Source organism: Solanum dulcamara, chromosome 4, assembly GCF_947179165.1.
Source record: "Solanum dulcamara chromosome 4, daSolDulc1.2, whole genome shotgun sequence".
NCBI lineage: Eukaryota > Viridiplantae > Streptophyta > Magnoliopsida > Solanales > Solanaceae > Solanum > Solanum dulcamara.
In genome coordinates, this window is record NC_077240.1 from 15,176,552 (window position 1) to 15,204,108 (window position 27,557).

General features: G+C 33.9%; 2 protein-coding genes and 1 pseudogene across 3 annotated transcripts; all 3 read right to left on the reverse strand.

The window, feature by feature from the left end:
- Positions 1 to 1,326: 1,326 nt before the first annotated feature.
- LOC129886539 (probable serine/threonine-protein kinase At1g01540) lies at positions 1,327 to 5,140 on the reverse strand. Its single transcript, XM_055961254.1, has 8 exons — positions 4,469 to 5,140; positions 3,475 to 3,788; positions 2,856 to 2,960; positions 2,646 to 2,768; positions 2,397 to 2,567; positions 2,151 to 2,280; positions 1,856 to 2,065; positions 1,327 to 1,729 (listed from the first exon to the last, which is right to left on the reverse strand). Exons 1-8 carry the CDS (start codon positions 4,751 to 4,753, stop codon positions 1,562 to 1,564), a joined length of 1,506 nt encoding a protein of 501 aa, XP_055817229.1. The 5' UTR covers positions 4,754 to 5,140; the 3' UTR covers positions 1,327 to 1,561.
- A 2,714-nt stretch (positions 5,141 to 7,854) lies between these two features.
- LOC129886540 (CAAX prenyl protease 1 homolog) lies at positions 7,855 to 24,673 on the reverse strand. 2 transcript variants are annotated; one of them, XM_055961256.1, is made up of 15 exons: positions 24,492 to 24,673; positions 23,435 to 23,967; positions 19,279 to 19,426; positions 19,064 to 19,148; positions 18,884 to 18,979; positions 17,122 to 17,187; positions 16,911 to 17,009; positions 16,588 to 16,701; positions 16,375 to 16,485; positions 14,895 to 14,957; positions 13,968 to 14,060; positions 9,385 to 9,498; positions 8,625 to 8,696; positions 8,428 to 8,493; positions 7,855 to 8,256 (listed from the first exon to the last, which is right to left on the reverse strand). In XM_055961256.1, exons 3-15 carry the CDS (start codon positions 19,419 to 19,421, stop codon positions 8,140 to 8,142), a joined length of 1,239 nt encoding a protein of 412 aa, XP_055817231.1. In that variant the 5' UTR covers positions 19,422 to 19,426; positions 23,435 to 23,967; positions 24,492 to 24,673; the 3' UTR covers positions 7,855 to 8,139. The 2 variants fall into 2 exon arrangements, with proteins under 2 accessions (XP_055817231.1, XP_055817230.1); XM_055961255.1 differs by lacking the exon at positions 23,435 to 23,967 and having other exon boundaries at positions 24,492 to 24,672.
- On the reverse strand, positions 19,443 to 23,426 carry LOC129886541 (uncharacterized; annotated as a pseudogene).
- Positions 24,674 to 27,557: the final 2,884 nt, after the last annotated feature.

Here is a 27,557-nt window from a genome sequence, read left to right on the forward strand (position 1 = left end):
TTGTACACAAATGGAATGAGAGTTGTTGAATTTGTACCAAGGATACATTATGACAAAGACTCTTAAGACACAAATGGGGTTTCAAATTAAACTTGTTTGTTGTTTAGATATATCATGGTCTTAAAGCTACATGTTATTAAAAGGAAAACATATAATTGGAATTCATTAAGAGTTATATTGATTGGAATTTGTAGTTACACTTGTAGTTTAAACTTCAATACGTATATCTGAAGTTGATTCTGAAATGGCTAAACTTGAAAAGAGGAAAAACATAGTAAAAATGGGAGTTAGTGCCTGTTTGGCTTAACTTATTTAAAACAGCTTATAAGCTGCTTTAGATAAGCTAAGCCAAACAAACCCAATTATTTTTTTAAGGCTTATTTTAAGCACAAAATGGCTCTAAGCTGGTCAGTCAAACACTATTTATCAACAACTTATAAGCCAATTCAAACAGGCTCTTAGTGAGGTATCAAAAGGCCACTCAAATTTATTAATCAAAACATCTTACTGTAGTAAAGCAGCATAATAAAAGCATAACATGAATGCAAACTAACTTCCAACAGCAACAAGCAATCTTGCTGCAAATTCATAAATGTCTCTTCTTAACAAGCAACCAACCCCATAGGACAAACATATGTCTTAAATAAACACCAGAAAGAATTAAAAGCCAATCTCAATTCCAAATAAAATATAGTAGCAGAAATCTGACATTTAGATTCCATTCCTTAATATCCACTATATTTAATTCTAGAGACAAGCCCATTATCCATTGAATTTCAAAACCATGCCTCCTCGAAGATTTTTCGATTATAAAATAAAAAAAGGTTGCAATAGAGCCAAGATGTACAACACTTGAACATGTCAAGAAAACACATGGACTTGGTAAATAGCAAAAGCTAGTCTCAACTAAATAATAGGTGACCATGTTAGCACTAATGATTCCTAGTTGCCAGCTTTACTGACCACCAGATCACTTCAAGATGTCATTTTCTAAATAGTATGGGAATTGACATGTTCATTGCACTGAAATCAAGAACAAACAAATGACCCCATTCCCCATATAGAACATGCCAAGACACCAAATCAAAGAAATTTAAAAAGAGTAACTAGAAGCCAATAAGGGGTTCCCAAATGAGCTTTGATCCAGCAAAGTTAGCTGGCAAAAGTGGGAAAACAAGGTCCACTAGTTATAAAAGTACAATGAAGGAATCCTTATCCTTACAAAATATTAAAAACTGTAATATAGTGGCTGGCCAGTGGGCCTCTGATATATACCTGTTTGGAAATCACACCAAAGTTTTATTAAAATGGACAGAGACAGCCAAAGCAGGAAAATATGTGATATCTATTGAAGAATTTAAATAATGATGATGAAATTACAAGTGCACTTGAGTATGTGAACAACAAAGAATAAATTCCTAAACAAGAAAATTGCAAGGGAGAAAAAGAATAGTATAGAAATCATTAAGAAGGTTAGTGAAAAAGAATTACATAAAGAACAGAAAAGAATAGAATAAGCATTTAGATATATAAATATTGATCATATATTTCATTTATAATTTTATCTCCAACTAGATGGCAAATTATGGTTTCTACTACTATCTCTTTCACTAGTTTCTGGTGCTCCATCACCATATTGTTTTCTGGCTAACTTGGGACCAGCTTGGTTGTCTTGCTTGTAGTCACGGTGGAAATTAGACGATTCTCTTTCTTTCCCAACACGACGTTCCTACAGATTGTAGAAAGTGACAGATAAACAGATGAACTGTCAGAAATCTTACGGAATGACATTATCAGATAGCTTCTTTTTTTTTTTTTTTTAAAAAAAAAAAAAAAAAAAGGAAATGGTACATACATCACGAACCAGCAGGTCATCCGCCTCTAGCATGTGGATAATGTGTCCCATTTTAGGCCTCTTTTGAGCATCAGGATCAACACATCGAAGAGCAACCAAAAGAGCACGCTTGAGACCTTTTGAAGAAGGCATTTCAGGCAACTTAGGATCAACCACTTCCTCAGATTTCCGGATCTCAATCATCTTTTTTAACCAATCCACCAAATTAGTCTGCCATTATTTTCCAAAGTTAGTTGTATAAAACATAAATTACTCAGTCATGTTCATAAATTGATAAAGGATGGGAAAAACTAACCTCGCCTTTTGGTCTACCACAATCAACAGGAGTTCTGCCAGTAATTATCTCCATGATAAGTATTCCAAAGCTATAAATGTCACTCTTCTCATTAAGCATGCCGGTACAAGCATATTCTGGTGCAACATAACTGGTACAGAAATAATGTGTTAAGTAATAGCTTCACTTAACAACGAACACTAGATTGATCCAGTAGAAGAAGCCCAATTTACAGTCTGAAAAAGATCAAAAGAAGAACTCACTGACCCAAATGTTCCCATTACACGAGTTGTCACATAACTCCTCTCTGCATTGAGGAGTTTAGCAAGCCCAAAGTCTGACAGCTTTGGATGCCATTGGCGATCGAGGAGTACGTTGCTGGATTTTACATCTCGATGAACAACTTTAGGTTCCAGACCCTCATGAAGATATGCTAAACTGCAGTATACATAGAAAACTAGCAGTCAAGCTACGTTTAAAAACCTTGGTATGTACAAGAAGTTTCTGGGTACATACGCTTTTGCTGTTCCCACTATTATAGTCATTCTGATATCCCATGTCAAAGGACTGACATCCCCAACATCTCCATGAAGCCATTGCTCCAAAGTTCCATTATCTACATACTCATAGACAAGCATCCTAAACAGCAGAAAGACACACTCAGTCTATTGACCCTTCAAAGCAAACTACAAATTGGAATTCAAATTATAGAGTTGAAATTGGTACCGGTAAGCTCCTTCAACACAGTAGCCAAGCAGCCTCACGAGATTCTTGTGTCTTACCCGCCCAATAGCTTCCACCTCCACTTTAAACTCCTTCTCTGCTTGACCCCTGCGAATTGAGATTATTGATCCCATTAAAACTTCAAGTAAGATTAGAATCTTCAATGTTTAGTTGGAAGACAAAATTTCTCCAAATGCAAAGAAAAGGAACAAAGGGAGGTAGAAGCATTAAACGAGAATGTGGTGGAAGCATTAAACGAGAACGTTACGCTCAACAGTTGTCTGTTTCTTCCTGAATTTAACATGTTAAATACCTAGTTGGTTTTCAACTGGAAACGAAAAAGAAACTTCCAGAGGACTTCAAAGCAAAAGTTCAGAAAAACCAAGAAAAGAATAAGTACTTCCGTTCACAATGGTAGGAGGCTGGAGTGCATATGAAGAAATCTTAATTGTTAACCGGAACAACTGCAGAATCTAAGCGCCATTAATTATCTCATGTAAGTTGAAGACATTATTTATATTTTTAGCAAAGCCCAAATGGGAAACAAGCAAATAAACAAAGAAAGTGACCAAACACTGAAAGAGATCTATGTATAATAAAAATGGGCATTAATGGTTTTTACCTGTTGTTCAAGAGATTTTTAACAGCTACTCTGGTGCCATCAGTCAATACACCTTGATACACAATCCCATACCCACCTTCTCCTATCACATTCTCATCAGACAAGCAATTAGTGGCAGCCTCAAGCTCTCTTAGAGTATACCACCTTCCCCACCCTAAATGCGACACTTCTGGCAATTGCCCACTATTCCCTAATGACCCTGTTTCAGCCCCACTAGTCGCCCTACTCTCACCACTTGATGCCCCAGGCATCTTGTCTGAAAACACCACTCTGTGCTCCACCTTCCCCATGTTGATCTGTATTTCTGGCACAACCTGATACATAAAGGTAACACCAATGAAGTTCCAATTTTTAAGAAACTCAAGATTCCTTGTTGAAGATGATCTAACTAAACAAAGTTTATATCTTTCTTCGATAAAATGCAAAATTCCCAATTCAAAAAATCTCAAAGTTATCAAAGATTATTTTTCTTTCTACATACAGCAAAACACCCAATTAGAAAAAGATATTAGCTATCAAATATAAATTTAACAATATATCAATCTTAAGAAAAGCTAAAAGACCTTCATTGAAATAGTAAATAATAAATAAGAAAAGCTATAAATAACTGAACTTTCAAAGTAAGAAAATTGATATCATAAGAAAACATAACTCAAAATTCCCAGTTGAAAACAAGGAACCAAAGCTTACATCTCTTTTCAATAAAAAACAAACTTCTCAGTTCAAAGAATCTCTAAGTTATCAAAGATAACATTATCTTCATCATAAAGCAAAAATCTCAATTTGAAAAATCTCAAAGCTGTCAAAGATTAAATTTATTTCTACAAAAAGCAAAATACCCAATTCAGAAAAGTTCTAAGCTATCAAAAGATGACATTTTTTCCAATGAAAAGACAAATTTAACCATATATCAACACAAAAACCAGCCAAAAGACGAACACCAGTGCATGTAACTGAATAAAAAATTGGGATCATAAGAAGAAGAAAAACGCACCTGAGGGACAATTGGACGATGATCTGAGGCGGCGTCATGGTGGACACTCTCTTGGATTTCCTTGGAGACAACTGGGGTGAGCTCAGAATTGACAGTGCGGTGGAGTTTTCCTTTTTGGGTGGTAGTGCGGCGGCGGGAGGCGGTGATGCAGAGTGACAGAAGGAAGAGTATGAGAACAAATACAGCTCCAACGAAGATCCCAATCACAACCCACAACTTCAATCCAAAAATTGAAGTGTTCTTCGATAACTCACTGTTCACAAACGCCGCATCGTACACAGACATTTTCTTCAGTAATCAAAATCACTTCAGTGCATCTGTACTTTCAATAACTTCTTCTACCAAGATTACTACGTATTACTATATGATGAGTAAAACTAAAAAAAAGAAAAAAGAAAAGGGAATACTAAAATGAGTATGGTTTCTGAATGTTCAGGCACAGTACGGTGTTTTCCGGCGAGATTCTGGTCGGATTCTTGGTTTTAATGGTGGCGCAATGGGTTTATCGTAGGATCCTCGGATTAGTGTAAACTTTGAAATGGGGATTTTCCGGTCGGATTCTTGATTTCCCGATGAATATAGACAGAGAAGTGGACAGAGCGAGAGTGCGGGTGAGAATCTCCCCCTTTCTCTTTCTTTTTTTTTTTTCGCCAGCCTGCCTAGCAATTAGTAATATTGTCTGTTTTTTCCAGGGTAACAAGATGGTCTATTATTATATTAACCCCCATAGGTTTAAGAAACTTCTAATTTAGTCTCTTACTTTTTATAAAATGTCATCTTTCTCCCCCCCATCCCTTTTCAAGAAAAAAGCAAATATTAGTAATGTAAAGAATGTCATGCATCGATTATTAGTGTAAGAATTGTAATGCAGAAATTATTTATTGTTAGATGTTTGATTTGTTGTATTAAATGAATTAGTTTTGAAGATTTGAAGGATATTTTTTCTATTATTACAGTTAGTTTAATTTATGTGTTGCTAATAATTCTTATATTGTTATTTCATACTTGATTTCACATAAATAATATATGAATTCTTACATAAGTTATATAGGTATTAATTTATAAGGAGAATCAAAGTAGCAACTAAGCATTGTATAAAACGATAATGAATATACAACAATTAGTTTTTAGCCAACAAATAATGTATCAAATAATGTTGAACTTTATATAATGACCAATTTCTTCAAGAAAGTCGACCATGCAAGCCTTTAATTGTTATTGGACAATAATAAACATTACAAAAATCGACATCAATTATATATAAAAGCCTCCCACATTCAAAATTTGATAAATTCAATATCTTCTAGCAAGAAAATTATCATGAATAAGATGTGCGAGCTCTTATTATTTTACTTTTGTCTTATTCAGAAAATAGTTAAATTTAAATTTTAAAAAATAATTAGAGCTTGATTTTAATCAAAACTTTTAAATTAAAATAAAAGTTTTAAATTAAACTATGTTTTTAAATTAAGATTGCAGATTGAGTTCGTAGTTATTATTTTCGAAGCATAAGTAAACTAGATAAGTAGTTCAAATAAAACTACTACTAATATTTGGAAAAAAATTAAAAGCCAGCCATTATCTTGATGAAACTACTATTAAATATGAGTTCAAAACACATTTGGGAAAAAATATTAGAAGGGTTCAAATACAATATCTAAGAGTTTAGGGGTCTATAATTGCTGAGGCAAAATAAAGGCAACCCATGATGAGAAAAAGTCTCGGTAATTGGAAAATGACATGTGTGTCCCGATTCCAATTTTGAATATTAAAAAAAACTTTGTAGGGAGAACTTTCTCAAATTGACCCTACAACACAAATTTAAATTAATTGAATTTTGGTATCAAATACCAAATAAAAAAATTTAAAATAAAAGTTATACACAAAAAATAAAAACAAGTAACGATTAAATTGGGTTAAAATATAGTTATCTTTTGGATATATTCATTGATATAACTAGAAAATTTATATGGTTTAATATGCTAAATTATACTGATTGTTTAGAAATATATTTTGTATTACTATTACTATCATGGTTATAACATAAGTTCTTAATTTATTAATACAAAACTTATTGCCTGGTTCCCACTTCCTAACGGTTGGATACAAGTAGGAAGTAGGATTTTGACACGTTCCAAGAATTTTGACATCAAATAGCTCAAATAATTCATATAATTGCATTCATTTTTACTTGTCCATGACAAATTTTACATATTAAAAGATAATAAATAAAGTATACATTATTTACTATGATATTCATATTGATTGGTGTATAATCTTTAATAGATTTGAGAAATGAATAATTAATATTAAAAGTAAAATAGAATGTAAAATTTTAATATACTAAAGTGATTAATTAAAAATGAAAATTTACCAAGTAAAATTGAATGGAAAAAGTAAGAAAAATCATTAAAAACAACAACTATTATAGTATTGACAACCCCACCCCACCTCTAAGTTGAAGATTATTAAAGTAATTTAAGAAAGATGCGGCCAAATGGTTGAATTAGGGAAACTTTTTATATATGGTTAGACTATGATGTAGCTTTTGGTTGTGAATGAGCTATCTTTAGAACTTTTTTCTCCAAAGAAATTATTGACTTTTATGATGACACTTTACCTTTTTGTTGGAATCCTATTGGTTTGTTATAAAGCTAAATAACACTAATATGATTGTATGCATAACACTTTCATTCTTCCTCCTTAAGTATCCAACTTTAGTAAAGACAAAAGAATGATACGTGTAGATGTAGCATTTCTAAGTTTGCACTTAAAATAAGGTTGTAATGTCTAATTACCTAAATAGTTTATCAAATTATTGGTAAATTTTGGGATAGTGGCTATGTACCAACATGAATAAGCTTCTTTTTCATAAGAATAATGATGTCACCAAATTAATTACTTTAGACTGAAATATCACTACTGAAAAAATGACCTTTAAGATCTTCATGTCTTCGATCTAAGAAACTCTTTGATAGTACTTGTGTAAATTTTATGCATCAAAATACTGGAGGCAGTCAATCCAAAGCACAACGATTTCATACCGCATCCAATTCAGCCAACTAGTTTATCAATATGATTGAAATATACGCAACTCACAAAACTTTATTCATATTGTAAACTAGTTGACCAAAGCTAATCCTAGGGTCACTCGCTTCCTTTCTGGTCTCCCACATTTGTCTATAACTCTGAAAAGTTTCAATTGTGTGAGAAGCTTAGACATCACCATAGCCTACTATGGCAACACATGAAAAACTTTAGAAGAGTTAGTGAACTTGCATTCGCATATTTATCAGACTAATAAGTAGCTTGCTCTTTAAAAACCATTTTCCTTATCCTGCAGCCTACTCAAACAAAATGCTGACTATCAAAACAATGAAAAGATCGATGCCAGAACTGATAAATGACCCACTGTAAACTGTTGCACCAAGTGCCATTGCTAAATAGCTACAAGTGTGATCCGCCCGAGTTCTTTCAAGCTGTGACTACATCTCCCAGAAAGCTAGAATTGCCAATGTATGGTTAGGAGTAAATTTTCGACCTAGCCAAAGTTTTCCACTAATGTAAACCACATGGATGACATTGCAAGTATATAATATCTATGCTTTCAGATGTGCAGTGTACAGTAAAGAACGAGATCTACATTGAACAGTGAAACTCCCATGAATGTGTCACTCCGTCTTCTTATCAGATTCATCAATGGCAGCCAATCTTTCAACTAGGGGAGGGTGAGAATAATGATAGGCTGAATACCAAGGATCTGTGTTCATAGCGGACAAGTTTTCTTCCTGCAAGACACCAAACAAGATTATACACATCTAGTACCACGCAAATAGTTCAAAGGACAACATGCACATTCCAATAATCTCAAGTTCTATACAATATAGTTAAAATGATACATGAAAACAGTACACAAATATTAAAGTTGAGATGTTCCAGAAGAAGTAGAGAAAGTTAACCTGCAGTTTCACAAGACCAGCTCGAAGAGGTGTAGCATAACCCAGTTTCTTTGCAAATGCATCAGCCTTGAGAAAGAAACAACATTAAGTTCAAGTAAAAGCTTTTCAGGGATAAACTTCACATTGGTTCAAGCAAAAGCTTTTCGGGGGTAAACAATGATTCAAAATCTGAAGATACGTGCTAAGCCAAAATTTACCTGGAACTCAAAGGCGCGGCTTACAAGATTAAGGCCAAAGCTCACAAGGTGCTGGAGAGGTATCACAGTGTGCTGCCACAATAACCATTATATTGAATAAATTAGAAAAAATAATTGATATTTAATTGAAAAATATTAATCCTTGTGTTCTTTGCAGTGTTTCAGACAACATAATAGTGAAGTCCAACCTGGTTGCATACACAAAATTATTGACTATCAAAAAGAAGAAGAAACTTAAGGTACAAGTCACAATTTATGCCAGGATTTGACTTTAAAGTGAAAGACCATTTCAAAATGAAAATCTCGATTTAACTATTAATGACTTTAAGCCATGAATACAAAATATGAACTGTTTTGTTATATAAGCAAAAACAAGAGGTTTCCAAAATGAAATATTTGTTCTACTTTCTATGATAGAATGGAGAAAAGAAAATGCAAGTCCCATTGGTCAATGCGATAAGTTCAAAAATTTCCCTATTCAGAAAAATGACCATTATTTTGATCTGAGCTAGAAACCAAAAATGAGATTCACAGTTCAGACAGAGGGAGCAAAAAAAATAAAAAATCGGTCATTTCTTTCTAATTTTTGAAGGCGCACCCTGAAAATCTCAATTAATTCTACATGGAAATTTGCTTCTAAATTGGTAATTGTGACCCAAAAGATGCACTTGAATGGGATTTCAATATTTCAAAATTAAGTTATCATATTTAACCCTTCCTAATCGACACACCTCCTGACCAGATAGATGTCCAGTATTACCTGAAATATGATGAGTCCAATGAGAACTGGTTGTGTATCAAACCCAAAACTTTGAAACAAATCCTTTGAATTCCTAACAAGAGTGTATCCGCCAAACTGCAAGAACGTGAGAATCTGCAGGGATATACTTGTGTCAAAAAAAGATAAACATGAATCTAAAGTTACGTTAGACTGAACAGGACAACCATTATATGTACATATATGTAGTATACACCACATGGTTTTGTACATTATACGCACGAGGCATTCCAATCAGGTAAAGAAGAAGAAAGATACTTTTTCAACGTTAGATGTCATGCAATAAAAGTCGGAAAAACCACACACCTGAAACTAAACAATGTAGCCTGTCCAGTTGAATGCTATTGAGGAAAGTCAATTAGTTTTACCAGCATTTTACTACCAAAATATTTACAATAGCAATGTCCATAAACAATAACTTGCAACAGCATCTTACAACTTGATTCCACCGAAAATCCCAGTCAATCATCTATAGTTCAAAAACAGGGGCAACCATCAACGTATATACCGAGACCAAAACCTTTTACAGGAATATGATAAACCTAATGTCAATAGTCCTGAAACTTCATTGCAATGGCATCTTCCCAAATATCAGGGGGGTCACTTCCCTCCAGGTACAAGTGGTTGACCAACTGAGCCTAGCACTAAAAAGATCACACTTCGTATTGTTTGGCAGTTGGAAAATACTTGGCCCTATAGAAAAAAATGCTCAACTGATCCCAATCCAAAATTGAGAATCAAGAAAGAATTGTTGACAGTGACAACCCTAAACAATACAGATGGCAGTGAGGGTTCAAATCAGATTAGTTTTACAGAGGCCCTCTTCAGCACTGCATTCAAGCAAGCTATTAAGAAGCTCATATCGTCTACCAAATTGCCAGTTAGAAAGGGAACAAATGGAACTCAAAAATAAATATAGGGCTTCGAGAAATAAAATTATTCACCAAGAATACTGATTGACATGCTATGGAAGTTACTATTCAGCATATGCATTTCAAAACTTTGATGATGAGAAAGCTGATTAAGGAGAGGGCTGTCATGGTACAAGCATCATTATTTAGCAGATGCATTCAAAATCATATGATTAGAAACTGATCAAAGATTACGAAGGGAGTGACTTGATCTGGGACCATCTCACAGAATCTGAACAGCAAAAATGTAGCCAATTATTTATTGGTAGAGATGATGAATGTTCAACCACTTCAAGTTTATTTTTGATAATCATGAAATCCCCGAGAACATATGGTGCAAAGTCCGTAACTTGGTGGACAGGGAGTCCACTCTTCCACTGCACTTACTACTAAGTTTTTGTCTGTGGAAGTGATCAAACCCGTGGCATGCGACTAATTCACACATCACAAGTTATGCTCTTACCACGAGACCAAAGGCCTGGGGCTTCTACCACTTCAAATTATTCCAATGGATATGTGGGAAATATATTGTGACAAAGAAAGTAGTGCAGCTTCTTGAAAGTGGGTGTGTTGTATTGGAGCACACAGGAAGCAAGAAATTCTGACTCCGAAAGTCAGAGAAGAGAGGAAAGAAGTGCCAAAACAAGCAAGAGGAGGAAAGGAAAACCCCAAAACATGGAACAGGGTTGGATCCATCTAGAAAGTTGCATACCAATAGATCAACCAAACTACATTGTAGACCCAGATTAATTGAAAGTAGCTATATAAATCAAGGTACAAATTCTGCTATATCAGGTCCCTTATACTAACAAATTGTCTTCAACATCTCACACTTATACCTATAGTTCCTAACCCAACAATGAAAATCTTTGTCGACCAAGTATAAGTGTAAACCATAGATGAGCTTTTACATTTAAGGTATGTCTCATCTAGATCAATTCTGTGCAATTGTAGGTCTTCTCTTACAACTTCCCTTCAAGTGGTTTTACATCTACCTCACTAATTGCTCGCTCCTTTTAGCTCCTTCAAAAATTACATAATCACTCCTACAAACGGATGCACATGGGGTTTACCTAGGACATGACTAAACTATGTAATGTGATCATTCCTCATTTATGATATGTGTGCTAGTACTAGCTTTCTGTCAAATGTGATCATTACTTATCATGTCCAACCTAATGTGACCGCATAGCTATTTTAACATCTGCATTTATACGTCATTCATCTTGTAGAAATATTGGGCCTTGGATACCCGACAGTCAACTATCTAATATTGTTGGTCTTATAAAGATTCTATAAAACAATGCCTTTTTACTTTTATAGGCGGCTTCCTTTTGTATAGAACTCTAGTAATATTCATCCATTTCAATCATTCTATATTAAAAAAATTGAAATGGAATCATAATATTCAATTCTCTGTGTCACATCTTAATATGTCGTTGCATCCTCCCGCAAGAGTGAACCAAGACACCTAAATGTCTGAATTGTGTGCATTTAGACACCAAATCCCTTCTAATATCACCTCACTAACATTCCTCTTATTGGGGCTAACTAGTAGTGCATATTAATTTGTTTTAAATACTTACCCTAAAACTCTTACTTTTAAGTGATTTGTCAATAGTTCCATTTTTTTTTGTCGGCTCTCGCAGGATTTGTTAATTAATACAAATATCATATGTAATAGCATACACCATAGAACTTCACCCACATTTTTTGGTTCACTTATCCATACCAAGATATATACAAGTTCAAGGCTGATCCTTGGTACAAACCCAAGTTATGAGAACTCCTCTACATCTCCCCTCACACTTCTGTGCATTCATTTGTCATATCTTTCATAGCATATCACTCATTTATAGCATTTTCATATTTGACATAAATTCCTTTCTAACAGAGTCCTAAAATTGGCAGATCAAAAAATATAGAAACTCCTTTCTTCTCAAGCCCCCATCCAATGACTTCTCTTTGACAGACCCTATCGTTTCACTGGACCAATGATATTCACGTTGATACCCTCTTTTTTCTCCTTGTAAATTTCACAAAAACATAACCTATATCCACAGATGATAGATATGCCAAGTTTGAATTCGCATTAGTTCTCTTAACACGCTTATGTTATATCTAAGTCGATGTATTCTCACTCTTTCATAAAGTTTCAACGTATGACTCATAGGTTTGATCCCCCGATAGTTCGCACAATCTAAAATATATCTTTTGTTCATACATATCGAAACTCGGATACTTGTTCTCCACTCTTTTGACGTGCTTTCACTCCTCAATATAACAATTCTATAGGCGTATCTAAGGTTTTCTTTTCGTCTTGAATGTATGAAGCAAGGGGATAAATATTTGCACATTAGGTTTAGTTTCTGGGGCCATTGAATCACAGGGAGAAAGATCCTTCTTTATATTTCATCATAGCAGGACCCTCAACGGCTTTTATTTAAATAATTCTTACCACATTATTAAACTGGTCCTATACTTCAAAAATATATAACCACTTACAATGCAAATTCATAAGGATGTTCTTTCCCACGGTAAAATTATGTCTTGTGGTTACTATCAAAACACATAGGGAATTGTAGAATCAACAGAGTGATTTAATGGTGGACAAATGGAATATACAGCGGATGTGAATCACCTATTCCTTCGCTGTAGGATCACTTATCAGTTATGGTCTTTGTTTTTACAAACTCTTAGAATCCATTGGACAATGCTTCATACCACTTAAAGTTATTACAAGGTCGGAACAGTAAAGGTCTAAAAAACAAGCACAGAAGAACATTTGGAGCACTATCCCAGCGGACACTTGGTGGATAATTTGGTTAGGAATTATATTATTGTTGAAGGTAAAAGGGACAATGTACTTACTTATAGGTCTATTCTATTGCTATCTTTTTGGTGAATGCAGTATATCGCAAAAGATGTAAATGCCTTGTAAGACATCCTCAGCCTCCTGCACAACTTGCAAACCTCTGTAGCACTTTCTTAGTGCTTTTCTTCATCAATAATACTAAAGTATTATTAGTTTTATGATTTGGATGATAGATTTTGGTAAAAAGCTGCCGTTCTTGTTTCTCACGTCGTGTGGTCATACAAAAACTGGCAATGTCGTCTACTATACAAAATTATTTTCGGATAATGGTGCTAAGAAAGTGCTTAAAACCCATGAACAACTTCCACACCTCATTCAGAATCATTACAGCACACATCCAAATTCAAACCAGCCAATAATTACCATTCATTATAACTAGGTCAAAACCAACCAGCAGACAAAATGATAAATTGGCAGGGAGCATACCAACATCACCACAATTGCAAATATACTTTGATCTGACAATTTCCTTAAGACCATTTCTGTGACAATTGGGCATGAGTTTTTGACACACTTCTACGAACAATGTATGTCGTTCAGCGTTCACATGATTTCATCAAAATTTAGCATTCTTCTTCCATAAAAGGATCTTTTTTATTTTTTATACTTATATAATCTTCTGCCAAAATCTAAGATGTAATACAAACTAACCCCTAGGGTCTCCATACGAACACAAATTAAATCACATAAAAAGGGATGAAGCAAATTATGCTTAACAAAATTGACAAGAGTAAGACCTAGATAACTGAAAGCATGGGCTTCAGGAATCAATGGCCTACCTGAACAGCAATGAAGGAGTACATTGTGTGATTAAGTTTCCAGTGACCAAGCTCGTGTGCAATAACAGCAACTATTTCCTCATCATTCTTGCACTACAGAGCATAAATAAGTGAAATTAAAGGACATCCAAAATACAAACTAAAAGGAATTAAAAAGACATTTTTTAAAAGCCAGAAAAATAATAAAAGGAGAAGAAAGAAATAATGGGGAGAAAAAGTGTTTGATGGCTAAAATCTTCGACTATGTATCTTCACGAGTCTAGCTACAAGGATACCACATATAAGGAGTGACTATCATATGATACATGTGGTAAAGACATCTTTCTAACATCCAATCAGTTCAAAGATATAGATATCATTTTTAATTGGTTAGAAATGTAAATGAAGAGCCCTAACATATAATGACATTGGACCTATAAATTCATTCCTGAAGATATAACTCCAATTTAAGCTGTGCTACAACTCTCAAATACGGTCAATTAGCCTATCTCCTTGAGGACATTCAATACTAAAGCAATGAAATAGCAGAAATTGTTTTCAATGATTAACAGTCATTAGCATACTGTCCACCCAAAATGCGACATAAAATTGGTTTTGGTAAAATGATGACAGTAACATATTTTACCATCTTCAATTTTTCTCAGTATCAAAGACGTACCTTCCATCAAGCAGATATCTGTTATAATGAAACTTCTCGGAAGGAACCAACAAAGTTATATTTAATTATTAAGTAATAGTAAAAAGGTAGCATCTGCATGAAAACTCATAAAACCCTTATCATCGCTATTTCACTCTAATCAAGAACATATTGGAACAACCTTTTACCAACAAAACTGTTTCAAGGAGTTGATTAAATGTTCATAACTTCATCACTAATAGCAATGAGCAGAAGACCAGAAGAAAAACCAGGTTTTATAGGCACCACACCTGCTGGATGAGTGTATCATATAGGACAATGCGCTTGTTCTTGAAGAATCCATACATGTATGCCTAGCAAAAGGTTGCAGATACTAGATCAGTCCGTGGACTAACAGAGAAGATAATAGAAAAATAGGTAACTAGGTATACAAGAGATGAGACAAATAGAGAACTACGGGAAAACATCAGGACAATATTATATCCTCTGTGACAATCAATATTTCACAGTCACACACGACATAAATCCAACAAGTGAGTGAGCAGAAAGATTTCCAATACCCATTTTCATATCCCTTTTGCCACCAGAAGCTACAATATCCCAAAATCTAATATGAGATAAAACGGCTCAGCTTTCTACATGAAGTAAGAATAAGTTGCGCTATAAGCTGGAACCTGACACCGTAAAATGCTGCTTTATATCTATAAAACATGCACTCAAGAAGTGTAGGCACACCTCTACATACACATGTGTAAGAATCCTAGCCACAACATATCTAATAATATAATGTGGTTACTGTAGACGGGATAAGGACTGGTGGGCTATCGTATATGATTATTGTATCCACTGAACTAGAAAATGAATCAAAGTGAGCATCAGAAAACTATATTAGACTCCAACTACAAATGTGAAAGCGTAAGCAAAATAACTTCAAAAGGCAGCATAGGGGAAAAATTCTTTATATGTATTTTTTGAAACTGATAAAAAAAATTCTTCATATGTATTTTTATTTTCGAAAAAGCACAAAATGAGTTTGCAACTAATTGTACAACAGTTTCTCTGTAGAACGTGGTTGTATCATCTCATTACCATCCACTATATACAAATGCAAGAAAAATGAGAACTTGTTCAACCATTCTTTATCATTGCAAGTGCACTAGCTGTATGAAAATGAACACTCTTTTCTAGCTGAAAGATAACTAAATATCAATGAAACTAAATCCATAACAGAAAATAAGAGAGACATCTACAGACAGAACCAAGTAAGTTCCAGCACATCCTTTGTTGTTTATCATATTTGGCTTGCTCAAAATGAAAGTGGAATACCTGTACTAAACCTTCAAACCATAGCAAACAGAACACACACCCTCATCTCCAAAATATATGACAAAATAAGAAGGCACAAAAGAAAGATGTAGCAAATAAGAGATGTTTACTTCAAATCTACTTTAGTCAAAGCTAAGATATTGAAGCAAAACCAGATCTCAGAGAAGGAACACTCTAACACAACCATCTAAACACTGATTATCTGTGCCGCAAAAAGCTATCACAGACTACCAAGAGGATTAAAAAGTTTTAAAACTAGAATCAGAACAAAATTAGCCCAATTTAAAAATTCAAATTATCATCTAAAACTCTACTAGAACAGCATGGATCTTGGATCACACAACCTATGAAATCTAGGCAACATGAATTTGCAACAAGTAAAATTCAACCAACATACATGTATAACTACTACGCAAAGATCACTATAATAAACAAAGTACTCACATTGCTATGGCTTGACCTTGTGGACCCATCAACAACAAACAATTTCTTTAGGGGAAATTTGAGTGAGGATGCAAGATTCTCAATCTTCAACCTAAGCTCTCCCTGTGGAAGCTACTCATCGAAAGAAAACCTAATCAGCACATTGAAGCTGCAGGAAAGATGTTTTTCCTTTTCCTCTTCTTGAGGGGAAGGAGGAGTTGATGTACTACTTACCGGAGTGAACTTGTTGAAAAGTGGAGCAATTAGTACTGGGTAGATAGTCATCATAACAAGAGACAAAATCAGCATAAATCCCCATAAGTAAATTGCCAAGTAAGGACCTCCTTTCTGCAAATCAAGAATTGATTTATGACCAGCCTCTAAAATGCATATACAAGGAGCAACCACAGACCCCATTTAAAAGTAAATGAGATGGAGACCCAAGAACAGATTAATGTCAAATGAGATGAATAAGTGAGGGCTACATCATGTCAAAATCTTGAATTTACCATAACTGCAACAGAAAGTATCCTTTAATTCATAGCATGTGGCAGTACCTGTACTATAACAATAATGGCAGCCACAATGGGAGGACCAATCACAATCGATAAAGCAATTCCTTTTATCATGTCCCTGAAGTATAACCACATTGTTTGCTGCATCACAAAGACGATTCAAATTCCAAATGGACATGTTAAACCACCAAGAATCGACAAATGCATGGAACTCTTTATAATGGAAGAAAGAATGATATTACTTCCACGATACCTTGTTGAACCCATGGCGGGCCTCGATCACAAAGGTTGAATACAACGAAAATGGCAAATCAGTGATCTGTAGAAGTAATTGAAAATTAACTTGATACCATATTATAAAGATTAGGACAGACATAATGTTTTGAGGCAATCCAGAATACTTGAAGACGTCATTGGTCCAGGATATCACTACACTAAACATCCAGTACAGTAGCTGCAGTAACCAACATATTTCTTGGGTTTCTGCCTGTTAATTGTATCATTTCAGAAGAGGAACCAATAGCAAGTTCACCACAAGTAAGTACTCTCTTGGCAAATAGAAGTTTTTGCAATAGTTTTCGAACTGGGAACTTATAAAAAGATGCATTGATCTCTGAAAAACCAAAAACGTGAAACTACCAATCAAAGTTGCTGGTCATTGCAGTTCAAAGCATGAATAAGATGTCAGGTCAGACACCAAGCGAACCAGGACCAAAAGCACCAATTTTGAAAAAATTACACCCTAGGAGTTCAGCAAACAGGTCGATACCTTTTTTTGAAATTGGTAACTGTGTATTATATGAAAGAGCCAAAACAGTACATAGGTATACTGAAACCATATTTACATTAGAACTCTAAAATTCAGGTCGAGGCCTTTGCTTAAGCATGACTCCTCGTACAGAGCACCACAATTAGAGATGATAAAGAAGATAATTAAATTAGATCTGGAGCTATCTTTAATCCAACAAAAAAAAAAGAAAACGGAAGACCTGGATTAAATTAGAGCTGGAGCTATCTTTAATCCACCCAAAAAAAAGGAAGACCAGGACTGCACATATCATTTACGGTTCATTCAGCCAATGTGAAACAAACTACATTGCTTGAGATCAAAGGACGCTATACAGAGCACCCCCATTAGGATATATGGGAAACATTTATGCACGAAAGCTGAAGAAATAATTATTCACCAAGAACTTTAACAGGGATTTGCCTTTTCTTTTGATTCCTGCCAATTAGATCAAAAACAATTCTTGAATGAGGCCACAGATGAATCGAAAAGAAATCTTTATAAGTTCTACCTCCTATTTTTTATGAAGAAAATGGATCTTTTTCTCAAAGGATCAGAAAAAAATGGATCCGGATCTCCTGCGGGAATAATTTGGAAGATCCAAAACCAAAAATAGTGGTTTTTAGGTTGCTCTCTGTTCATATAACGCATACAACTCTGGTTACTGGTTGGGCCGGTTCATATGTCGTTATAGCAGTGTGTCTTACAAAACAAGAAACAGACAGGTTCCTGACAAGAACTAACACAAAATCCCTCAAATAAATAAAAAAGGAGTTATTCCAAAATCAAACGCAGATCACAAATCATCAACCTTTACCTCGTCAGCTAGCATTCACGTTACATAGGATAACACCATCATAGAGGCATGATTTCATTTACATTTCACAGTTCAAAACTTTTCAAGCTCAGCTCACAAGGTCCAGCAGTTAGCAACCAAATCAAGTAGAAACACTATACTTCCAAGAAAAGAAACTATGAGCGATATGGTCAAATTCACAAAGTGGTAACTACTCTAGTCTGGAATAACACAGGCAACAAAGTACCTTGAAGCATTAAGGAAAGTTAGAACTTCTGTAACTCAAAGGGGAGTGAATCTGAGGATTTGTGCATTAAATATAAATTTTACCAAAAGCTACACTATTTTAATTAATTCACTTTTACCAAGGACAAACAACTCCAAGAAATGTCAACCATTATTAACAAGAAACCAAAAAGATATCATATGCACCTGTGACCAAACCATAACTCCTGCTAAAAATGAGAGTGTGTGAAATATTTCATTCTCTGCATTGAGACCAAGGTATACCAAAAACTCTCCGGATCTCTGCCAGAAAATAAAACACAAAGTCAATTGAATTTCTAGAGTGGCAAGAGAGGACATTCTAAGAAAAAAGGCTGAACCATTCACCTTCCAAAACCAGGGCAATATCCGGAAGTACAAGATGGAAGAGTCCATAAGTATGGTAACAAACTCGTGGATAAAATGGAAGTAACTGAAACAAAATAAAGACCAAAAAGTTAAAACGAAAGTCGAACCAAATAGAACAAGAACAGATAAGAGTAAGATTGTGTCCCATGAACAAAGGAAAAAAAAACAAGGGACAAAACAAGTAGGAGAGAAACCTTTTGTCTAGACTATAAGCACGGGACTTCTCAAATTTTTCCTGGCTGATAACTCCCACCAAAGGTTTGGGGAGTGTTGGCAATTTATGAGCAGCATGCTGCCGTACATCAAGGTATGACTCAAATATGTACATTAGTATCATGAAACCTGAAAGATTCATGAGAAAAATTAAAACCAAAAACACACACAAAAAAAAAAAGGAGGTTATTACTACACTGCAGTAAAGAAGGCAATAAAAAAAATCAAGGAGTCAAGTCCAAGATAAAATCTGAAGCAAACAGCCAATCAACAACCAAGCGACACAAAAAACAAACGATTTACAGAGGTGAAACATTAGATGACACAAAACATCTCAAAAACTGAACTGAACCAAACCAGACCTTTTATAATCATCCAAAGATAACACATAAACAATGCTAAACGGAGGAAATCTTCCACCATTCCATTCAGTGCATCATATCATTTTACCAATGTTGTTTCCTGGCTAGTTAAACTATAGGTTCACACCAAATTCAGAGTGAAGATAATAAAGGAGTAAACTACCAAATCATACATCAGCTAACAGCCTCCATAAGATTAACTAAAAACGAAATTTTCAATTTTTTCTTGCCAGTCTCAGTCCATACCATGAGCAATACACAGAATGTGGTTATTGTGTATTCCCCCCACCACCAGTAGCAGTCCTTACTTATCAATTGAGTGACGTCACAAGTTATTTAAATTGGATAAATAAGCAATTGACAATCAAACAAGAAAAACAAAGAACTCATGGAGGGACAGCCAAGGTTTCAGTCAATTTGACTGCACCTACAGAACCATTCAACAATTGATATCCATTGGTTTCACATTTAGAACACCAAAAACCAATGAGGCACAGATAGAATTAAGATATATGAATCTCTTCATAAACTGTAATGGGCATGGCAATGTAAGTTATTATAGTTCAAAAGTGAATGATATTAGTTTTACAACAATATCGAAAAACACCAAGGATACTTTGTATAACTAAATGCTTAACCGAGATTCATATCACTAAGGAAGTTGCAAGAATAAATAAGCTCACACAATAAACGCATTTACAACATGATCCTCCAATTAAATCCTTCCAAATACCAATAACACATCAGTTTGCCCACGAGGCAGGGAAGAAAGACCAAGAAATGGAACTTTTCCCAAAATCTCATGGACCCGCCTGAAATGCCATGCAAAGCAACAGTTTTTTCGCTCGAGAGAAAACATGTTTGATTGAACATCAACAGATGAAAACCACCAAATTGTGTATAAAACGAAGCAGAGTAAGTAATAAGAATAAGAAAAGAGGAAGTGCATGTGTAAAATCACGAAAATGGTGGTTCTGTGAGGGGGGGAAGAAACTAAACTTTGCCAATTCAAAACACGAATAAGCTCAAAAGCTTAGGAATCTGTCATAGCTGCGAGCATCAGTTAGCCTTATGAGACAGAGAAGAAACACCATATAATGGAACTTTCTCCAAAATCTCACAGACACACCTGAGGTGCCATACCAAGCAACAGTTTTTCAGCTCAAGAGAAAACATGTTTGACTGCCATTTTGAGTTATACCAGAGAGAGTAATAAAAATAAGAAAAGTGGAAGGTCATGTGTAATTTCACCAAAAGGGTGGTTTGGTGAGAAAAAGAAACTGAGCTTTGCGAAGCCAAAACACGATTAGCTCAAAAGTTTTGAAATCCGTCGTGGCTGCAAGCTGAGTTAGCCTTATCAGACAAAGAAGAAACACCAAGAAATGGGAGTTTATTTTTCAAAATCTCATAGACCCACCTGAGGTGCCGTGCCAAGCAACAGTTTTTTAGCTTGCAGAAAACACATTTTATTGAACTTCCACAGAAGACAAAACCTCCACATCCTCATGGTTAATAAAACAGAGCAAAGAGAGTAATAAGAATAAGAAAAGAGGAAGGTCATGCCAAGCAACAGGTTTTCACCTCAAGAGAGAACATGTTTGAATACTTTTTTGAGTTATACTAGAGAGAGTAATAAGAACAAGAAAAGAGGAAGATCCTGTAGTTTCACCAAAAGGGTGGTTTTTAGTGACAAAAAATATTGAACTTTGCGACGCCAAAACACGATTAGCTCAAAAGCTTTGAAACCCGGCATGGCTGCAAGCATCAGTTTGCCAAAAAAATGGAACTTCGCCCAAAATTTCATAGACCAACCTGAAGTATCGTGACAAGCAACAGTTTTTTAGCTCGAGAGAAAAACATGCTTTATTGAACATCAACGGATGAAAACCTCCAAATTTTCATTGTGTATGAGGCAGAGCAGAGAGAATAATCAGAATAAGAAAAGAGGGAGGTCATGTGTAATATCATGAAAACCATGGTTTGGTGATGGGGAAAAAATAAACTGAACATTGCCAAGTAAAACACAAATCTGCTCAAAAGTTTAGTAATCTGTCACGGCTGCAAGCATCAGTTAGCCTTATGAGACAGAGAAGATACACTGTGAAAAGTGGAACTTTTCTACTAAATCTCAGACCCACCTAAGGTGCCATGCTGCCAAGTAACAGTTGTTTAGCTCAAGAGAGAACATTTTTGATTGTTTATTTGCATTATACCAGAGAGAGTAATAAGAACAAGAAAAGTGGAAGGTCGTGTAATTTCACCAAAAGGGTGGTTTGGTGACAAAAAAATTGAACTTTGCGACGCCAAAACAGGATTAGCTCAAAAGCTTTGAAATTCATCGTGGCTGCAAGCATCAGTTAGCTTATGAGACAAAGAAGAAACACCAAGAAATGGAAATTAATTTTTCAAAATCTCATAGACCCAACTGAGGTGCCGCACCAAGAAACAGTTTTTCAGCTAGAGAGAAAACAAGTTTTATTGAACTTCCATGGAAAACAAAACCTCCACATCCTCATAGTTAATAAAACAGAGCAGAAAGAGTAACAAGAATAAGAAAAGAGAAAGGTCATGTGTAACTTCACGAAAAAGGTGGATTGGTGAGGGGAAAAAGAAACTGAACTTTGTCAAGCAAAAACATGAATCAGTTCAAAAGCTTCGAAATCTGTCATGGCTGCAAGCATTAGTTTGTGTATGAAACAGAGATGATACACCATGAAATGGAAATTTCTCCTAAATCTCATAGACCCACCTGAGGTGCCATGCCATGCAACAGTTTTTTACCTCAAGAGAGAACATTCTTGATTGCTTTTTTGAATTATACCAGAGAGAGTAATAAGAACAAGAAAAATGGAAGGTCGTGTAGTTTCACCAAAAGGGTGATTTACTGACAAAAAAATTGAACTTTGCAATGCCAAAACACGATCAGCTCAAAAGCTTTGAAATACAGCATGGTTTCAAGCATCAGTTTGCCTATGAGGCAGAGAAGAAAGACCAAGAAATGGAACTTTTCCCAAAATCTCATAGACCCACCTGAAGTGCCGAGCCAAGCAAAAGTTTTTAGCTCGAGAGAAAACATGTTTGATTGAACATCGACCGATAAAAACCTCCAAATCTTAATTGTGTATAAAACGAAGCAGAGTGAGTAATGGGAATAAGAAAAGAGAGACGTCATGTGTAATATCACGAAAAGGGTGGTTCGGTGAGGGAGGAAAAAGAAACTGAACTTTGTCAATTCAAAACACGAATCAGCTCAAAAGCTTAAGAACCTGTCATGGCTGCAAGCATCAGTTAGCCTTATTAGGCAGAGAAGAAACAACATGAAATGGAACTTTCTCCAAAATCTCACAGACCCACACGAGGTGCCACGCCAAGCAACTGTTTTTCAGCTCAAGAGAGAACATGTTTGATTGCTTTTTTGAGTTATACCAGAGAGAGTAAAAAGAACAAGAAAAGTGGAATCCCAAACAAGGTGGGGTTGATAGCGTGAATCCTCAATGAAAATGTTTCTCCATTTAAATTCGCAGGCCAACATTATACAAAATACAATAAAATAGAAGTGTACGAGAAAATAAAAAGAAAAAAAGAAATAGAAGAAAATAAAATAAAATAAAAGGTATAAAAAGAAAAACAGAAATGGGGTACATACATAGGACATATAGTTCCATTTTCTATAGAAAGGGGTACTTAGAGAGCTGTTTTTGAGACTCAAAAGGTAGTATGTAACCAGATTAACAGATGAACCATAATGATTCAATAAGGAAGTAAGTTATCTCACCACTGTTTGCACTGTAGTCCTTTCCTTTCTCTTTTTAACAGCATGACTAACCCATGATCAAGATTTCTTTTTTGGGGGGGATAAATTTTCAAGATGTGTTTTTATGAGATTTTATCCTAATTATAACACAATTGGGTTACATACATAATCCATATAGTTCCATTTTCTTCGATAGTGAAGTTTCCGCACCTTATACCAACAGCATCGTCATACCTTTTCACAGAAGCATATCAATAGCTTCATCGCGTCTAGAAAGTACTCGGACCAAAGCTTACCAATCAAAAACTCAAAGTACTGGTAGAAACGGAGGATACTTTAGAACAACTACTACCATCACGTCTTAATCCCAAAAGAGCTGGAGTCAGTATATGGGTCCATAACCAACTCTATTCCATTTGGGTTTGTTTCATTCAATAATACCCAAATTTTAAGAAATTGGACTCCTCCAGAACTTGAAATTCCCTGAATCTCACATTTATCCCGATATTGACATAAAAATCTCTAACCAAACTGAAAAGACTCCCAGCAAATACCTGACAAATTGAAGATAGAAAAATGTACCCACATAATAGAGGATGTCAAGACTCAAAAAAAAATATGGTACTATCGATACTGTCTTCAAGATAATTCAAGAAAACCAAAAACGTAAATGCCTAAGCAGACAGACAACAGAGATACTGCAACTATTTAATCAAGAAAATAAACAGTAGGAAGTTTTATACTAAAATATGAAAGAATCATAATAGCTAAGTGATTGTCCTCAAAATGGAAAAAGTACACATTCAAAAGAGATTCTACAAATATTTAATCACTGGTGAGAGTGAGACAAGTCAAGAAACAATCAAGGGACCCAACTAATGCATAAAATAAGTCAAAACTTTCACAGATTCCGATTAAGTTAAAGATACCCAAAAAAGCATACGTGTTTGTTTCTTTATAAAATAGACAACAGAAAGACCTCCAAGATTTGAAGATTCAATCCACAAATATTTGATCAAGAACCTAAAACTATTGAAACCTATTGACCGAGAAAGAAGATAGAAAAATGAAGGCGTACCGACAACTGCTTCCAAGTAAGGAAATGCCATGGCGAACTCACTGTTGAGAGAGAGAAAGAGAGAAGGGGGCAGCGGGCGGGATAGTGATTAGTGATGCTGAAGCATTTCCTTTTGGGTGATTTATGAAGAGCGGTTTAATGGTTCGGGTCGGGTCGGGTGCTTTATGGGTCGCCGACGATGTTCAATGAGTCGGATATATACTACTGTGTGTTTTGGGACATAAAATACAAGAAGAGGGCTTAGAATAATTATATATAGAGTCAAATTTATGTTTTATTTAACGGAAAAGCGTCAAATATATTCCTATACTATTAGAAATAGTTTAAATATATCGCTCGTTATATTTTTGGGCTAAATATACTTTTTCTATTATATTTTCGGTTCAAATATATCTCTTTCATTATACTTTGGTATAAATTCACCTTAATTTTAATAGAATAACACTTGAAAAGCTCAAAATTAAATAATTCATTCTCAATTTTAAATATCTAATTTTTTTAGAAATAAATAAAATTTCCAAGTATTAATTTGAGTTTTTTTCTTAGAAATGACAATACAAAATGCATTGCAAAATTTTAAGTACTAATACATGAAATTTCTAAATACTAATTTGAGTTTTTTTTATTTTACAAAATGATAAGACAGAAAATTCTGCAAAATTATTATCATTTATTGAGAAAAAAAGTCTCAAATTAATACTTGAAAGTTTCTTGTATTGGTATTGTATTGTCATTTCTAAGGAGAAAAAAACTCAAATTAGTACTTGAAAAGTTTTTTTATTCCTAAAAAAAAATATTTAAAATTGGGAATGAGTTATTTAATTTTTAAAATTAAGGGCGAATTTGTACCAAAATATAATGAGAGGAATATATTTGAACTGAAAGTACAACATAAGGGTGTATTTAGCCCGAAAATATAACTAGAGATATATTTAAACTATTTTTAATAATACAGGGGTATATTTGATCATTTTCCGTTTATTTAATTGCAACAAAATTATTAAATTAAGTTCTCAAATCCAAAAGTTAATCAACTTTCAACAAATATCTTTAAGGTGTACTTTGTTTGAAGGTCTTAATTTTAATTACTTGGATTTTAGATACTAAAATTGTTTTTTTTAGGTCTGAATAATTCTTCAGATCTTAATCATTAAGTAATTGTTTGATAGATAAATAAGAGACAAATTATATATGTATTAATTTTCATATAAATTGTTTTATACGATGTTAGAAAATAAATCATCCATGCATGAAATTAAGGGAAAAGAACATTTATATCCCAAAAAGGAAAAATATTTATCCTTAAATGTCACATTACTTTCATACCCCTTTTTATTTTAAAATGACATAGATTTATTGTAAAATTCGCTCATTGACGTCAGTACGCACCTCATATGATATTGACAGGGTATCAATATACCGACGGAGTATCACAGAAGATTAAGCTCAGTCATCTATTAAATCAATACGTATCAATATACCGACGGAGTATCACAGAGGAGTAAGCTCAGTCCTATATGATACCGATGTGGTATCAATATACTGATGAATTATCACAAAAAAAACTTCTAATTAGTATTTAATAAATAAGATTGTGACTTTGATAATTTTCTTTTAATTATTTTATTTCTTAAAAAATAGCTCAATCATATATGATACCAATAGGGTATCAATATACCGACGAAGTATCACATAGAATTAAAATCAGTCTTATATGATACCGATATAGTATCAATATATTGATGGAGTATCATAAGTGATTGATTCATAGCGGTGATGCTGACATCAAGAGCGAATTAAGAAAGGAGAGACTGGGGCAAGTAGGTAAATGGTTTGGATCATGGGTCCATTAAGGATAAATAGTTTGTGTTAAGTGTAATTTGAGTAAATAGTTTCACAATTTGGTCTATTTTGTGTAGCTCTTCCTAAAATTAATATAATGTTTAGTTGATAATTTAGAAATTCGCATAACTAATACATGATACTAGTTATGCAAGAATTAGTTATACATGTATTAGTTATTTTACATTTTACCCTGTATAAAACAATACATAAATTCCTTCATGATTTATACATGCATCAGTTATGCAAATTACTAAATGAGGAATACATAAATGTATCTATTAACTTGGCGTCAAATGACATCTATGTCCTCTAATTTTAGGTTCACGAGTTGACATCAAGGGGTCACTTGGTAGGATGTATTAGAATAAATAGTTCATGTATTATGTATGGTATTATTTAGTATAATGTTTGGTAGGAATTTTTGGTCCATGTATTAGTTATACACCTTACGTGATATTATAGGATTTATTACTAGCTAATGCCTTCCATTTTGTGGTATTAGTAATACATATGATTCAATACAATTCGATTAAATATGTAAAGACAAAAATTCCCCTCAAATTCTTTTATTCATTTGTTTATTTTCTTGATTTTATGTTTTATATTTGTAGCTTTGTACTAGTAAATTTATTTAAATAATTTAGCTTACAAATTTTATTTATATTGTGAATTCATATTTACATAAAAAATATATAAAAAGTTGTCATGTCAATTTTTTTTTTAAAATCTACGAGTTCATATTTACATAATATATAAAAAATTATCACCTCAATTTTTTTTTGATAATTAATCTAGTTGAGTCATTTTGTTAATACAGAGACCTAATTAATTGATTTTACTGATACAAAATAAAGTTCAATGACTTTAGTAGATAAATTCTCAAAGTTGAGTGACCTTTTAATATATTAGCTCTATATTAAAACTACAGCTTGTAATTTTTATGTGTAAACGTAGATGGTTTATTCAATTTTAATATTGCTTACTGTCTTTTCAATTTTTAAAGTAAATGGTCTATTTTTATTAAATTAAAAATTGACGTTTTGTGAGTGATCAATTTATTAAGATGAAAATTATTTACCCTAAAATAATTCAAGTGAGAAAGACGTAGCGATAAATTTGTTCTTCTCCTAGCTAAATAAAAGGCCACAGAAGAATAATATTGTCCGACAATTATCTACCTTGATCCAATTACATGAAATAGAAAATCTCATAATAATTTAA

Bases quoted from the DNA above. Each gene is read 5' to 3' on its own strand.
- LOC129886539 (XM_055961254.1), bottom strand. From the start codon at position 4,753: ATGTCTGTGTACGATGCGGCGTTTGTGAACAGTGAGTTATCGAAGAAC. The intron at 2,568-2,645 runs GTATGTACCCAG...TGTATACTGCAG, and splicing joins ATAGTGGGAACAGCAAAAGC to TTTAGCATATCTTCATGAGG. The intron at 2,281-2,396 runs GTCAGTGAGTTC...TTTCTGTACCAG, and splicing joins CGTGTAATGGGAACATTTGG to TTATGTTGCACCAGAATATG.
- LOC129886540 (XM_055961255.1), bottom strand. From the start codon at position 24,522: ATGGCATTTCCTTACTTGGAAGCAGTTGTCG. The intron at 18,980-19,063 runs GTGAATGGTTCA...ATTTTCTGGCAG, and splicing joins TATTGCCCTGGTTTTGGAAG to AGATCCGGAGAGTTTTTGGT. The intron at 16,702-16,910 runs GTACTGCCACAT...CTTGATTTGCAG, and splicing joins CCATTATTGTTATAGTACAG to AAAGGAGGTCCTTACTTGGC.